At 47.8% G+C, this 16,378-nt stretch overlaps 1 protein-coding gene across 1 annotated transcript in view; it reads right to left on the bottom strand.

The window, feature by feature from the left end:
* ACAN (aggrecan) overlaps nucleotides 1-16,378 on the bottom strand; it is a 68,929-nt gene that overhangs the window by 39,606 nt on the left and 12,945 nt on the right. The window contains exon 2 of the mRNA XM_070775099.1: nucleotides 313-389. Within this exon, the coding sequence (XP_070631200.1) occupies nucleotides 313-382 (70 nt within the window). The 5' untranslated portion in view covers nucleotides 383-389. The remainder of the gene's footprint in view (nucleotides 1-312; nucleotides 390-16,378) is intronic.

Genomic DNA, 16,378 nt, shown 5'->3' with positions numbered 1-16,378 from the left:
TCCTTTCATGGAAGGATGGACCCAGAGGAGCAAACCATGCAGCCCTGGAAATGACTTGGGTCCAGCTGGACAGGGAATTCTGGGCGTCCTGGGTACCCAGAGGGAGAATAGAGCAGGGTGGACACATATCACTGGCCCTACAATTCCTTACTTTTAGGGAATGTTGGGGCTGTGGGAGAGTCAGAGAGGGGGGCCTCTAAAGTGATGGCCCAGATCAAGCACCAGGACTATCAGTGCCAGGCTTGGTCTCCAACCCCCGAGTCCAGTCCTCAGTGCCTGCCAGGTAAATGAGACACACGGGGATGTCCTCACCTGAAACTTCTACTGAGATGGCTGCTGTGATGACCCTCAGAGTCACAAACACCAAGAGTAAAGTGGTCATAGTTCACCTGGAAGAGAGGGGAACAGAGATGTCATTCAGAGGTTCAGATATGGTGAGGTGGAGGGTCACGCGTCACATGACAAGTGTGATAAAGTCCTCATCCATGGATCTGAAATCACATCAAGAGAAGGAGGCTAATTTTAAAAAAGTGATAATGATTATACTTGAACAATGGCTTTATGGATAATTTTATTTTGCACTTTGGATTTTTTTTTCATGTTTTATAAAGTGTCTATGATACGCATGTATAACTTTTGTGATTAAATAAAACAACAGATATTTATCTAAAAGGCTATAAAGAGTTGGACACGAATGAGCGACTTAGTGTATAAACACACACACACATTAAGGATTATAAAATATCCTCAGCTGATCTACTGTTTATCTCACCTATGTGCAAAGAAAAATGAGGTTTTATTGGAAAAAAAAAAAAAAACCTATAAGGAGGCTGCATTGTGATCTGAGCGATATCTTCTCCAAGAATCCTGTCCTCACAAAACCTTCATGGATTCCTCAGTTTAATTACCAGTGTGAGGCTGTAATTAAATTTATCTCCTCCTGCGTTTTCTAGGGAACCTCTCATCTTCTAACCAGTAAAGTCTCATCCTAAAGGATCCCTGTGATGGTTGATTTTATGTGTCAATTTGCCTGATCCATGAGGTGCTCAAATATTTGGTCAACTATTATTCTGGGTGTGTCTGTGAGGGTGTCTTGGGAAGAGATGAACATTTAAATTGGCAGACTAAGTGGAGCAGATTGCTCTGCCAATGGGGGTGGGCCTCACCTAATCAATTGAAGGCCCACATTTTTGCCCCAAATGGCTGAACCTTCCCTAAAAAGAGATAATGTCTTTTGCCTGATGCTCACCAAACTGCCTTCAGACTTAAACAGAAACATTGCTTCTTCTTGGTTTCAAGGCTTCATACCCTGGCTCTCCTGGCTCTCTAGCTTGCCAAGTGAAAGTGTTAGTCACTGAGTTGTGTCCAACTCTTTGCAACCTTATGCTCTGTAGTCCACCAGGCTCCTCTGTCCATGGAATTCTCCAGGTGAGGATACTGGAATGGGTTGCCATTTCTTCCTCCAGGGGATCTTCCCGACCCAGGGACTGAACCTGGGTTTCCTACATTGCAGGCAGATTCTTTACCATCTAAGCCAATTTGTTAGCTTGCCAAAACCCTTCACAATCATGTGAGCCAATTCCTTAGAATAAATCTCTTTCTATATGTATACGCACAACCAAATAGTTCTGTTTCTCTGGAGAACCCTGCCTAACACAGTTCCCCAGGCCCAGAAAAGTGACACGAGTTACCCTGTCTCCTTGATAAACTCTGAACTTGCCATCAACTCCAAATTCAGGAACCTGTGTGTTTTTGGACAGAGAATGTACCAAGATTTGGGGCACAATTCAGGGGTCTCATTCAAGTCAGGGGAAGGATGCTCACCCAGATTGCTCTGTGGGATATGTGCTAAGTCGATTCAGTCACGTCTGACCCTGTGACCCTATGGACTGTAGCCTGCCAGGCTCCTCTGTCCATGGGATTCTCCAGGCAAGAATACTGTGTGTTGCCATTCTCTCCCCCGGGGGTCTTCTTAACCAAGGGCTTGAACCTGCCTCTCTTACATCTCCTGCATTAGCAGGCGAGTTCTTTATCACTAGCACCATGAGAGAAATGACAGCCCAGGACCCTTGAAGCAACCCCTGTTGGCCCAAACAATGACTTCATATGAATTAGAGAAAACAAACTTTCCTTACTGTCATCTGTTGGAAAACTGTCCCGGAAAGTATACTGATCTGTGATGACAAAACGTAAAGGGAACCCCCTGCGTAACTGGAACCCTGACTCTGAGCGGGCCAGAGTACTCAGGCCTCAAGAAGACCCATCTGAATTTACAAGAGATCAACCAGAGGGATGGTTCTCAAATTGACTACACACTGACATCACCTGGGCTTCAGCCTGGTCCTCAGACATTTTAAAAGCTCCCTAGAATGTTCTAAAACGTGGCCAGGGCACTGCTGGCTAGAGAGTATGTAGTCACACTGCGGACACTTGTGACTTGCACCCCAGGACACGTGCCCTAAAGACAGGAAGGGAGCTTTCACAGGCTGAGTGCAATGCCCAACTGAGGCTGCAGCCAGCGCCCCTGACCTGGACTCTGTCAGCGTCTGATGACCCAGTAGGAGTCTCTGTTGGCTCAGTCACCATCAGCTGTGGCTGGATGGATTTGAGGATGAGAGGCTCTGAGGTTCCCACCCCTAGAATGTGGGGAAGGGAGTGGGTAGGGCCAGGACTCTGGGGACCCTCGTGGGTGACCCTAGTCTGTCATTCTTCTAAAAAAGTTTTTTTTTCTTTTTAGATGTATATATATATATATAGTGGACATGCGTTTGGGTAAACTCTGGGAGTTGGTGATGGACAGGGAGGCCTGGCGTGCTGAAGTTCATGGGGTCGCAAAGAGTCGGACACGAGTGACTGAACTGAACTGAACTGATATATTTTTAATTTGGCTGTGCTGGGTCTCAGTTGCAGCATACAGGATCTTTATTTGTGGCATGTGCGATCTAGTTCCCCGACTAGGGATTGAACCCAGGCCCCCTGCACTGGGATTGTGGAGTCTTAGCCAATGGACCACCAGGAAGTCCCTTAGCTTGTCATTTGAGTGATCTTTCCACAGCTATCCTTCATTCATTCCACGTACAGCAGGCACCTGAGGGATGAAAGGGTTGTCTGTGTGGGTGCTGCTGGGGGCTCAGAGATGAAAGTGTGAGGCGTAGGATGAGTAGGAAGTCTGGAAAATTCCAAAGGCTTAAGAAGCAGCCCCTAGCTTCTGAGGGATTTTTCTCCTTAGAAGCTGCCTTTAAAAAAAAAAAATCTCTGGGACTCCAGGTTCTGGCTCGTGAGGGGCCTTTTCCTCAGGCCCAGTGTGATCCGACACAGCCAAGAACTATTTCTCCGGAGGCTAAAACAGTCAGGTGTCTCCTCCTCTGTGAGGAGGGGGCTAGACTTGCAGGGCCCTCTCTTCCTAGAGCCTCAGGGAAAGCGTGTCCAGACAGAAGGCCGCCTGTTCTTCTTCCCTCAGAACACCCTTCACTGGGAAGTTCTCTGTATGTTTTCAGAGTTGTGTTTCTTCCCTCGCTCTCTGAACAAGCCTGACATTGTCCGGGAAGCAGTGGTTCTCTGTGGGGCTTGGGTTTGCTCTGTTTTTCTCCCTGGCTTCGGCCAGGAATGAAAAGGGCAGGGAGTGGGCATTGGCGGTGGTGGTGGTGGGCGGGGGGGACGGGTTGTGGGCAGAGAAATTAATTTTATTTCTTCTTTTTTTTTCAAGACAAACTTTGGGATAGAAATATCGTAATAAATATGCTCTTGTGTTTGTGTGTGTTTTCTCAGCTGTAAAGAAAATAGGGAGAAATTCCATTCTGTCTGGATTCCAGTGTGTCCAGGCCTCACTGAGCCTTTATGTGAGGAGATGGACTCTGCCAGTCCCCACAACAGGGCAGCCTTTCTGCAGGGGAAATGGAGCTGGATGGTGGCGATGGGATTGGGAGGCTGGGGCTGAGGACAGGGGAAGGGGTTGTCTAAAATGGAGGGAAAGAGGGGCTTGAGGAGCGGGTGAAAGTTGGAGGGTCTGTGCAGAGCTTCTGTGGGCTCCATGTGTGTGAGGTTGGGCTCATTACCAAGGAACTGGCTTTTTCAGGACAGAATTATTAGGAAGTTTGATGGGGGAAAGAGAGCATGCTAGTGCTTTGAACCTGAGCTCAGGCCATGTGTGTGTGTGTGAGAGAGAGACAGACAGACAGACACACACAAACCCATAGTTGAACATATGGAAACCCTCCACCTCCTCATCAGCTAGACCCTATCAGATGGCTACCAACCCAGTCAGGGCTTTGACCTTTATTCCATCAGATTATGGGGCTGAATGGGAGGGGCTCACCTGCCTGCCCTGAATTCTTATTCCAGCAACATGCCGCGGAGACCCCTAGACCTGTATCCCAGTCCTGCTCGGCACCTCCTGCTTTAATAACCAAAGATCCATCTCCATGGCTATTTCAGAGACTAAGCAAGAGAATGTGCCAGGCAGACCCTGCTTCTGAGGGCGGGGGCTGTGTCTCTGGCTCGGCAGCAAGCCCAGGGTCTGGCACTCAGCAGGCATCTGTCAGCACCACTCTCTTCCCTCCTCCCTAGAGTCAGGCCTGGGTGAGCCTCTCAGAATGTGGGGACTGGAAGAGCGTCTAGTGGTTACAGGGAGGCTTCTTGCCCTGGGATGAGGGTTGGATGAGATGACTTTCCATAAAGGATAAAACTGCCTTTGCCAACATCACCACCCTACCACACATTTGGAAAATAAGGAACTAGAGAAAATAAATCACCATCATCCTCCATCCTAATCCAACCATTGTTCGTGTTTTGATAGTTTTCCTTCTGGTTTTTTTCCTTAGGCATCCACTTGCGTTTTGTGGAGTTGTAATCTTTTTGCATCCTGTTTGCTTTTTCCACACAGCATGGTGAATCAAATGACTTGTTTTTGGTTCCTTCAGAACTGACGGATGGCTTTGGGGCTGTACAATCACGACTTTGCTGCTGGGAATCCTGTCTACATGGCCGAGGCAGGTGATCTTCAGTCTCTAATTGAACAGGAAGTGCTCATTCATTCTTCACGGGGTGACCCCCGCCACAGTTAGTGTGTTAGTCGCACAGTTGTTTCTGACTCTTTGCAACCCCGTGGACTGTAGCCTCCCAGGTTCCTCTGTCCATGGAATTCTCCAGGCAAGAATACCGGAAAGAGAGATTTTAAACCCAGAATAGGGAAAGTGGCAGGGATCCCACATCAAGGACACATCTGGCCAGACTGACTCCAACTGCAGCTGCTAATTTCCCACATATTCTAAATAGACATGGTGGGAAGGCGTGGAAAAGGGGAGTCAGGAAACTGACTCCAGGTGAACTCACACAAGCCCTCAGTTTTCTCATCTGCATGCTGGAATCAGAATGGGACATGGTGAAGATAATTTTCATGGATGCTAATGCTCATTTTATATTTTCTCCTCTTTCTCTTCTCTCTCTTTTGCTTATTCTCTCTCCATCTGTATCTTTTTCTAAAAAATAGAGTTGATTTCCTTATTCCTATTGTATTACTTGGGCTTCCTTCATGGCTCAGATGGTAAAGATTCTGCCTGCAATGCAGGAGACCTGGGTTTGATCCATGGGTTGGGAAGATCCCCTGGAGGAGGGCATGGCAACCCACTTCAATATTCTTGCCTGGAAAATCCCCATGGACAGAGGAGCCTGGTGGGTAAGTCCATGGGGTCACAAAGAGTTGGACACAACTGAGTGACTAAGCACAGTGCATTGTATTACTTGCTTGGTTATCACTACAAATTAAATTCTGCAAATGTTTTCCTGCTTTCTGGGCAATTAAGTGGGTCCATTGGAAAAAGCTGTGGCAGCAGGTTGGGGGTGCTGCAGAGCGACCTTTCAAACCCATAGTTTTGTCTAGGATTGGCCTCAAGCAGCCCTGTGCTAAGACAGAGGGCACAGTGAGGTGGGGAGGGAGGGTTTTCCTCTGAGTTGCTTATATTCTTGTAGATGGAGACATATCTGTACCTAGAAAATAGCAGGCGTGTGAGTGGGTGCCAGGTCCTTGATGCTGTCTAGAATGGCTGTGTGACCCCAAGTGTAGTTTTTGCATCTTTGACAAAACGTAGCATGGGAGAATTGGCCCTGGAGTTCTCTGAGACTCTAAGTGCCAGCTCCACACAGTGCAGAAAAGAGACATTTGATATAGGGTCAGAGTCGGTCACATCTCACCTGTCACAGCCTCCCCCCGGGTTAGAAATGAGCTCATCTCTTGTTCTGATCCTGCACCCAGATCAGCATTCCCTGGGAAGGTTCGAAACCACTGGGAAAGATGCCCCCCTGTGCCCTCCACATGCTGGGGAAGATGTAGGGGGCAGCAGAGGGATGCAAAGAGGGGAGCTGTGTGGTTATGAGTATCATGCCTAAGTTCAGAGGTATTAGGCTTTCAGGGGAGCCTCAGGCTCTCAAGGGAGGAGCAAGGTTCAAGTGGAGGAATCAGAAGAAATCAAGAAATGATCAAGAAAAGAAATCAAGAAATGACACAGGTCCAGGGACTTCCCTGGTGGTCCAGGGGCTAAGACTCCACATTTCCAAAGCAGGGGACCCAGGTTCGATCCCTGGTCCGGGAACTAGATCCCACAGGCTGCAATGAAGATTAAAGATCCCGTGTGCTACAACTAAGAGCCAGAGCAGCCAAATAAGTAAATAAAACAATAAATTAGTTAATAAAAAATAAAAAGAAAGACATGTGTCCAGAAAGTGTCACATCTGGTGCCTGTGTATGTGTGCTCCCAGTTGTGTTCAACTCCCTGTGACCCCACGGACTGTAGCCCACCAGGCATTCTCTACTAATGTGGGCTCGCCTTCGAGTGGTGCCCGTGGCTTGGGTCTGGCCCTCCTCTTTCTCTTCCTTCCTTTTGCTCACGCAGTTTGTTCCTTCCAGAAGACTTTATATCTGTAGAACAGCTCTTCATCTGACCTAATCATAGCCTTTTCTGAATCCAGGGTAAATACTACCTCCTGGGAACTTCCAGATACCTTGGCCTGAAACCATCTCCTTTCTGCCCATGTTCTTTGTCATTCCTTGTGGTTACCTCCAACTAATGAACAAACACATGCCAGCTTGTGATTTCTTTCCCATCGTTGTTTTAAACTCCCAGGCTAAGCACTTATGGGGGGTGTATGGGTGGGGAGTGGGGCTGTGTAGTGAGAAGAAGATGACTTTGGAGTCACAGGCATGTGCTTGTGTGTGCTGAGTCATGTCTGACTCTTTGTGACCCCATGGCCTGTAGTCCACCAGGCTCCTCTGTCCATGGGATTCTCCAGGTAAGAAATACTGGAGTGGATTGCCATTTCCTCCTCCAGGGGATCTTCCCGACCTAGGGATCGAACTCATGTCTTCTGTGTCTCCTGCATTGGCAGGTGGATTCTTTTACCACTGAGCCACCTGGGAAGCCCTTGGAGTAACATAGATTCTGTTGAATTGCAACTGTGATACTTACATGTGAACATAAAACCTTGGCCCAATTATTTAACCTCTTGAAGGATCAATTTCCTTAATTCTAAAGTGCTGATCAAATAGGATCTATCATATAGGATTTCTTTAATTCCCTGGAGAAGGGCATGGTAACCCACTCCAATATTCTTGCCTGGATAGAGGAGCCTGGTGGGCTACAGTCCATGGGGTCTCAAAAAAGTTGGATATGACTGAAGCGACTTAGCATGCATGCTCTGTGTGGCTTTCAGTAAATTCTGTCTCCTTTCCTAAATCTTATCAGACCGGATCCTCCCTGGCTGAGGTGGGAGAACAGCTGCATTGTGTACACACATCATGGTCTTCAATCCATTGTGGGTGTGCTGAGCACCTAGTGTGGGCACCAAGCACTGGGCTCTGCACATCATAGTCCCTCAACCAACGTGAACTGACTTGATAGAAGTTATACCCGATAGAGTTCATGCCTAGATCTAATTGAGATGATGTCCCATGTGTGGATGGTCATTTGATTTGCAATGACAGCAAACAGTGGGCTCCCCTACAACTTGGTTAATTTAGGGCTCATGACTATATTCACCCCAAGCCTGGGTATAGGATGATAGTTCAAATAAAAGTCTAGATTGCTTAAGTGAGATGCTGATGCTGCTGGTGTCCTCTCCAGTGACCCAAGCCTTGTCACTCTCAGAGCTGCCCCATGTTCACTGAATGAGGCCAGCCATCCCTGTTCCACCCTTAGGCAACAGTGAGCACCTTACAGCCAAAATCAGCTTATACTGTGGTTTCACAGACAATCTAAAGACTGCCTTTATTGGACTTCCTTGGTGGTACAGTGGATGGGAATCCTTCTGCCAAGGCAGGGGACATGGGTCCAATCCCTGGTCAGGGAAGATCCCACGTGCTGAGGCGCAACTAAGCCTGCGCACCACAACTACTGAGCCTGTGCTCTAGAGCCCGGGAGCAGCAACTTCTGAAGCCCATGTGCTGTAGAGCCCGTGCTCCACAACGAGAGAAGCTAGCGCAATGAGAAGCCTGCAACAAAGAGTAGCTTTCACTTGCTGCCAGCACAGCCAAAATAAATCAATAAATAACAGCACTGATTTTGGTTGGCTGAAGGTGTGAGTAGGTTTGCAGGTAAAGGCCCTCCCTATGGAGGTGGGTGACAGGCACAGTGGGAACCCAAAAGGAGTAGTTCTGGTTCAGGGCACAGTGAAGTGTTAGTTGCTCAGTGGTGCCCGAGTTTTTGTGACTCTATGGACTGTAGCCGGCCAGGCTCATCTGTCCATGGGATTTTCTAGGTAAGAATACTGGAGTGGGTTGCCATTTCCTTCTCAGGGGACTCAGGGATTGAACCCGGGTCGCCTGCTTTGCAAGCAGATTCTTTACTGTCTGAGCCACCAGGGAATCCCACAGTTGTTTTTAAAAAACATCAGTTTCTACTCTCTCTGGCCTTTCTGTCTTGATTTCCTTCACTCACTGAAAAAGGTCCTTGCTAGTAACAACTGCTTGACCTGGATCTACTGTGATGAGAGATATGCTATTCTTCTCTCTGGGGTCCACTTTGAACCCAGGAACCATGCAATTTCCTGAAATAGCCTAGTCTCAGTTTCCTAGGAGACCATATGGTCTGGGAGAAGGTGAGTACGTTAAAACTACAACCTGAATTCATACCTTTGACTCATCTAAAATATAGATGAGCTTGAGAAAGTTTCTTGACAACTCTGGCCAGAATATCCATGAATGATGGCTCTGGAAATAGCTAATTTCCAGTTAGGAGGAGAACAGGGAGTGATGACTCCCATGACAAATTGCTCTAAATGTCTTATTTCCTCTAAATCATCAAACAGAAGTCCTTTTGTTCCCTGAGCAGTCTGATCTGTTGGGTGGGGTGGTAAAAGGCATTGGGAGGAAGGAAGCTTATATCACATTGGAATCTTGAGTGAGCCAGGGACGTAGAGCTCAGATCAGAAAGGACCGTTAAAACGAATCTTGGCCTATATTTCATGGCAGAACAGGACGAATGCTCTTGGAGTAAAGTCCAGCCCCTTCTCATGTTCTATTAAGTCCCTACATTCTATGCCCTCACTCCTGCTCACACCACATCATACCTCTATTCCCAGCCACATTCTAGCTATTTCTTGAACATAAAAATGTGTTTCTTTTTAATGGCTTTAGTTCCTTCTCTTCCTTCTTCCTGGTACACATTTCTGGATCTTTCCCTCATTGGCCACTTCCATCATTCTAGCTTCAGTTCAAATGTCCCTTCCCTGACCACCCTTTCCTGACCCCTACCCAGTACCTCCTATCACGTCACCCTATTATTGTTTATTTATAGCATTATCATTACTAGAACTTCCTGCACTTTTCCATTTGCTTGTTTATTATTTGTTTCCTCTACTAGAATATACATTCCATGAGGGCAGGGACTTTTGTCTGTTTTGCTCACTACTATCCCTGGGGGCTCTGGAGAAGGCAATGGCACCCCACTCCAGCACTCTTGCCTGGAAAATCCCATGGACGGAGGAGCCTGGTAGGACACGACTGAGCGACTTCACTTTCACTTTTCACTTTCCTGCATTGGAGAAGGAAATGGCAACCCACTCCAGTGTTCTTGCCTGGAGAATCCCAGGGATGGGGGAGCCTGGTGGGCTGCCGTCTATGGGGTCGCACAGAGTTGGACACGACTGAAGTGACAGCAGCAGCAGCATCCCTGGGGGCTCAGATGGTAAAGAATCTGCCTGCAATGGGGGAGACCCAGGTTTGATCCCTGGGTTGGGAAGACTCCCTGGAGAAGGGACTGGCTACCCACTCCAATATTCTGGCCTGGAGGATTCCATGGACAGAGGAGCCTGGCAGGCTACATACAGTACACAAGTTTGCAAAGAACTGGACACAACTGAGTGACTAACACTATACCTACTTAGGCTTCCTAGGTGGTGCAGTGGTAAAGAATTCACCTGCCAATAAAGGAGACAGAGGAGATGTGGGTTCTATTTCTGGGTCAGGAAGATCCCCTGGAGAAGGAAATGGTAACCCACTTCAGTATTCTTAGAATATTCCATGAACAGAGGAGCCTGGCAGGCCACAGTCCATGGGGTCACAAAAAGTCAGACACAACTGAGCACCCACACACACATACATACTTTAGGTGTCTGCAACAGTGCTTGGCACATAGAAGGTATTCAACACATATTTGTTGAATGAATGAATGAATGAATGGTGCTTCATGAATGGGCAATGTCCCTTCTGGATTGTTTGGGAACAGAAGGAGCACTAAGCTTAAGACTGATAATAACTGTTGCAAATCAACTGATTTCAAAGCATTCTTGCCTCCTCAACCCTGAAACACATTAGAAGGCCTAGGAGGAGTGTTAACTCTGAATGCGGGTCAGGGGTAGCCCGGAACATACCATGGCCCATGGAAACATCCATTTACCCTCGTCTCCTACTAGGAGAGGACCAAGACTGGTCAGCATGGATCTGGGGACCACTAAGCAGGGAGTGGTGGGTGACCCAGGAGATAGAACCCTGGGACAGAACAGAACTCAGAGTCATCTAACAGCCTGATGAAGGCTGTGTATTTAAGGAGCTGGGAGTGAGCCAGGTCCAGAGCTGGGAAGGAAGGCCAGCCATGATGGTGCTTCTTAGGATGGGAGATTGCACCCAAACCTGGCCCCAAACCATAAGACCAGACCAGGGTGGGCACCAGAGGGAAGAACTCAGCTCAACATCACCAGCCTTTCCCCATCACTCCCACCTCTCCTTACCCTCGACTGCAAATTCCCAGTAAAACCAGTTTAAAATGGAGAGTGGTACATGGCACAGTTTAAAATGGAGAGTGGTACATTAATGGCTCCCGATTCACTCGCCCAGGGACACTGAGCTTTGCCCTGTTCTCTGTGTGGAAAAAAACTGGTACTTGGGACCTGCCCCTTCCTGTTCTCAGCCTTCCATTCCAACCCGGGATCTTGGAGGTTTTCTCTGCATTAATTTCAGACGTTGTGTAAATATCAGACCTGGGAGTTTGGAAAAGAATAAGTATCCTTCAGCCCAAACTTTCCATCAGGCACAAGAACCTTTCCTGGGGCAGGAATCTGGGGCCAAGAACTGAGTTCCCTCCAGTTGGCGCTGACCACCAACCTGGCAGGACAGAGTGCTCCTTCCTGTAGGAGTTTGGGAAGGGGCTAGGGGACCCAGCAGGACTCATCAGGGGCCTCCCTTGGTGGGAACTGAGCCCAGGTTTCCAAAACTATCTTTGGTAAAGCTTTCTGACAGCTGAAGGTCCTGGCCAGCAACGACACAGGCGTTTGGGGTTACAGATGAATTCCTGAGCAAAGCAGAGGGCCAAGTGCCTAGGATGCAGCTAAAAGGAAACAAAAGGGCAACTAGCCCAACCCCTTAAACTCCGGGGGCAGATGCCCAGGTTCTTGGAGTTTAGTCTAGACTTGGGGTCTAGTCAAGAGTAAGAAAGAGGATGGGCCACTGGAATCAAGCCTCATTCTCTTGACTGTAGTTGCATGCCCTAATTCTAGGACTGGGAAGACGTCATAGAGAACATTCACTTAGTTCCTTTTGGGTCAGGCTTCTCTTTGAGAGCCACTGGATGTTGTGGACCTGGCTCCCAGAAGGTAGTCTCTAAGTCTTTATTTACCTGGGGGCCTTGGGCCACACTGGATTGTCTGTACTAACAGTGTGATTTACGGCGGGGGTCTTGGGTCATGTGATATCAACTTGACCTCTGGAAGGACTGGAAACTAAGGTCAGCATGTGGGTGGTCAGCCATGTCTACATGACCAACCCACAGTGAAAATCCTGGACTCAGGTGAGCTTCCTGGGGTGGCAACACTCTGTACACATTGCAACCCATTGTTGTTGGGGAAGTAAAGGTTGTCCACGCAACTCCCTGGGACAGCGCAACTGGATGCTCATGCCTGGTCTCTCTGGGACCCTGTCCTGTGTGGCTCTTCCCTATGTTGGTTTTGATCTGTATCCATCTGCTGTGATAAATAGTAACTGTGAGTGTAACAGCTTTGCTGAGCTCTGAGTCCTTCTAGTAATCAACTGCACCACAAGGAGGTCTTGGAAACCTCCTGAAACTTTCTGTTCCACCAGGTTAGTTCGCCCTGCCCAGGGGGGTTTAGCGTGGTCCAGGTACACAGCAGACAAGCCCGCTTCTCCCCATGGCCATCCTTCAGTGACACTGCTTTCTCTTCTTGGCGCATATGCTCTGAAGAGCTGAGCACTCTTTTTTTGGCCCTCATGTGGACGGAATCATTGCCTTTCATCTGGAAAAGTTCCAAGGATTTCCTGGCTCTCCTCCCTCCCTCTTTTCCTCCATCAAACACCCATCATGTGGAAAACTCTGCAGCGGGTGTTGAGGAAGGATCAGAGTGGATCTGCCGCTGGGGCTCACTGTGTGAGGCAGGAGGTGAGATGTGTGAATAAATCCTACAGCACCAGAGGGGAGCCTCTCTCAATGAGACCGCTCCACAAGCTAAGACATAGAAATCACTCCTGTTTTGGGAGGACCTGGGAGAACTGTGAAGAAGAGATGGCTTTTGAACTGAGCCTTGAAAGATGTGACGAAGGGGACGACAGAGGAAGAGATGGCAGGATAGCATCACCGACTCAATGGACATGAGTTTGAGTAAACTCCGGGAGATGGTGAAGGACAGGGAAGGCTGGCCTGCTGCAGTCCATGGGGTCGAAAAGAGTCGGACATGACTGAGCGACTGAATGATGACAATGGGCCTGTGGAGGTAGGGGAAGGGCATTCTGGGAGGGTCACATGAATAAAGGTATGGTAAAAGGAGTGGATCCAACTGGTGTAGGATCACATACAGTTAGAAACAAAGCTGGGCCAGATTCTGAAGAGCCTCCATGATTGGGCTAATGAGTTTGGTTTTGTTTTGTAGGTGATGGTGGGGGGCTGTCTCAGGGTTTTGGGGAATGCCCTGATCTTAGGTGTGTATCAGGAGGAAACCACGGCCCCCAGTATCTCTGCTTGCTCTGTGAAGTTCCCATTGCCATCAAGTGCACCCTCCTCCCTCACAGCAGGAGTGCATGCGGCCTATAGCATTTGTCTGTTTCTGCAGGAAGACTGCACCCACTGGGCTATGCACTGGGCTTGTCCATCCTTGGGTCTCCCTTGTCCATGAGCACCTACCCTTCCTCTCAAAATGGCTATAAATTGAAGGTTGAGCCCAAGCTGGGCATAGTGCCCAGCAGCAGTGTGAACAAACAAATCATATCATTCAAGGTTCACAATCGTCCTGGGAGGGGCTCCGTTACTGGTCCTGTTTTTAGAACGGAGGATACAGAGGCTCAGAGCAGGTAAATGACTTACCGTAAATCCTGTAGCCAGGGAACGCTAGACCCAGAATTCAAACCTAGATCGGTCTGACTCCAAAACCAGTGCTCCTAACTAGATCCCTGCTCCCCACGTCCATGCTAGGGATGGGGGCACGTGCTGAGAATGGAACCTGTCACGGGTTTGTTCTTGTCACCCAACGAACTTTGATAATCTGTGCAGTGAAGGGACATTTGTGGTGTGCCTCCCACATGGGGAGACTTCACATTTTGACTCAAAGCACCAAGGCGCCTTGGGGCGGTAGAATGCGCTCAAAACCCAGAGACAGGCAGAGAACTTGCTCTCTGAACTCCTCACAGACCTTTCTGACTCTTGATTTGTTTCAGAACAATTGGAGGAGAGCTGCAAACATTGACATGATAAGATGTTGCACCCCTTTCCCGCTTCCTCCTTTTCCAGCTGTCTCCCATGTGTCCCCAGTTCGCTGCCAGCTGCTCCTGGTGGTATGACTATGCCCTGCAAGGCTGTCAGGACTGTGGTGCCTATTAGCCTCCTGACGGGATGCCAGAGCAGCGACCTTCATGAAAACGCCTTCTAGGGATTCATGCTGTCTGCTGCCTCCCAGCTCCTCCTAGTCAAGGTTTCTTCCTCACGAGAAAGCCAACTTTCCTTTTTCAAAGAATTGATTCTTTTTTTTTTTTTTTTTTTTTTTAAGCTGTGGTAAAATACAAATAGGGCTTCCCAGGTGGCGCTAGTGGTAAAGAACCCACCTGCCAGTGCAAGAGACGGAAGAGACGCAAGTTCGATTCCTGGGTCAGGAAGAGCCCGTGGAGGAAGGCATGGCAACCCACTCCACATGGCAACCCACTTCAGTATTCTTGTCTGGAGAATCCCTTGGACAGAGGAGCCTGGCAGGCCACAGTCCATAGGGTGGCGAAGAGTCAGACATGACTAAAGCGACTTAGCATGCATGCAAAATATAAATAACATAAAATTTACCATCTTAACTATTTTCAAGTTCAGATATTTTATCATTCAGTGGCATCAAGTGCATTCACACTGTTCGACAACCATCCATTCACATTGTTCCAACATCCATCTTCAGAATTAATCTTGCAAAATGAAACTCTGTACCCATTAAACAAGAACTCCCATTTCTGCTTCCCCCAGCCCCTAGAAACCACCAGGCTACTTTCTGTTTCTATGAATTGGGCTTGGACTACTATCTCTCCGTCTGAGGAGGCAAATCTATACTGCTGTCTGGCACAATCTTTAGAGATCATTGTGTGCTATTCCAATTGGAATTTTTCGCATCCAATTTTTTTCTGGAATATTTTGTATATCCAGGGAGGCCTTCATGTACTCAGGACTCTCTAGGGTACCACACTGCCTCCAGCATCCTGGGATGCTTTCACATACCCCAGCAATGATCTGCATCTTCAGGGGGTTGGGCTCTAAGGCTGCACACAAGCTGGAACCCAAGTAGGATCAAAACTCCCCTTGAAAATCTCTTAAGAAAGGTGTCCTGGTGGAGTCCTCCCACTAACATTCTCTCCCAATGAGTTGAATGCAATCATCTTTCTTCCATTACTGCGTGGGACTGTTGTTTCTTTATCTGAGAAGAAGATAAATTTGTTGGCTTGTTAGGAGGGCCAGGATGTATGAGAAATACATATTAAACACTAGATGCATGTGTGATACCTCAAGATCCTCATGCTCTGAGAGGAACGAGGGGACAGAGGTCAACCCTGGGGACAGCAAATTTGAGCCCCTTGTTTCTGCCTCACTGGGGACGTGGAGCCATTAGTGGAGTGGCTGCAGAGTTTCTCACTAAAGCATGCTCTCTCCCAGTGACTGTCACTGCACTGTAGCTGCTTCAAACTCGGGAGAGCTTGATGCCAATTTCCCTTGATGGAAAAATTCACCCGCAGCTGCACAACCAGTAGATGTATGAGGACAAGGAACCAGGGCTCTCTGCATCATGTGACGAGCAGACAGCACTCTCTCCCATCTAAGCTGTGGGCTCTCCTGAAGGTCAAGGAAAACTTTGCATTTCTCCTTTTGTATTCCCTACTGTGTTCAATAGAGAGCCTGGCATGTAGAAGATTCCAATTATGGAAAAACTGTTTACTTACTTAGAAACACATTCACCTTATATGACGGAGCACAAAAAAAAGCAAGTTGCAAAATAATATGTAGAATGAGACTCCATTTCATTTTTATGTAAATCTATTCATGGAAAAAAGACCACAAAGATATACAGAAATGTAACTCTGGTTATCTTCTGGCGGAGAGTTTGCAGTCAATTTTAACTTTTTTCATTTTGAAAGTTTTATTTCCTAAACCTTCTATGTTGTTCACTATTTTTTTTTAAAGGAAAAATGTTTCTAAAAAGAAAATGAAATTTTATGTCCTTAAAAAAAACTTCATTCAAGACAATCACAGAAGAGAATAAACTCCGGTCCTGGAGGCCATTAGGAGAACTGGAGTTTGTGGGTCAAAGCCAACAGACTCCCCAGTGACCAATGTGACAGCCAACTGGGGTTGGGGCGGGTGGAGAGGAGTGTATCAGTGGAGAAAGGCAGAGGGAGAAAGTTCTTTCCATGTTAGAAGTCTTG

Source organism: Bos indicus, chromosome 21 (assembly GCF_029378745.1).
Source record: "Bos indicus isolate NIAB-ARS_2022 breed Sahiwal x Tharparkar chromosome 21, NIAB-ARS_B.indTharparkar_mat_pri_1.0, whole genome shotgun sequence".
NCBI classification, from domain to species: domain Eukaryota; kingdom Metazoa; phylum Chordata; class Mammalia; order Artiodactyla; family Bovidae; genus Bos; species Bos indicus.
Note: the sequence above shows the minus strand (reverse complement) of the source record. Positions and strands in the feature narration are given on the sequence as shown.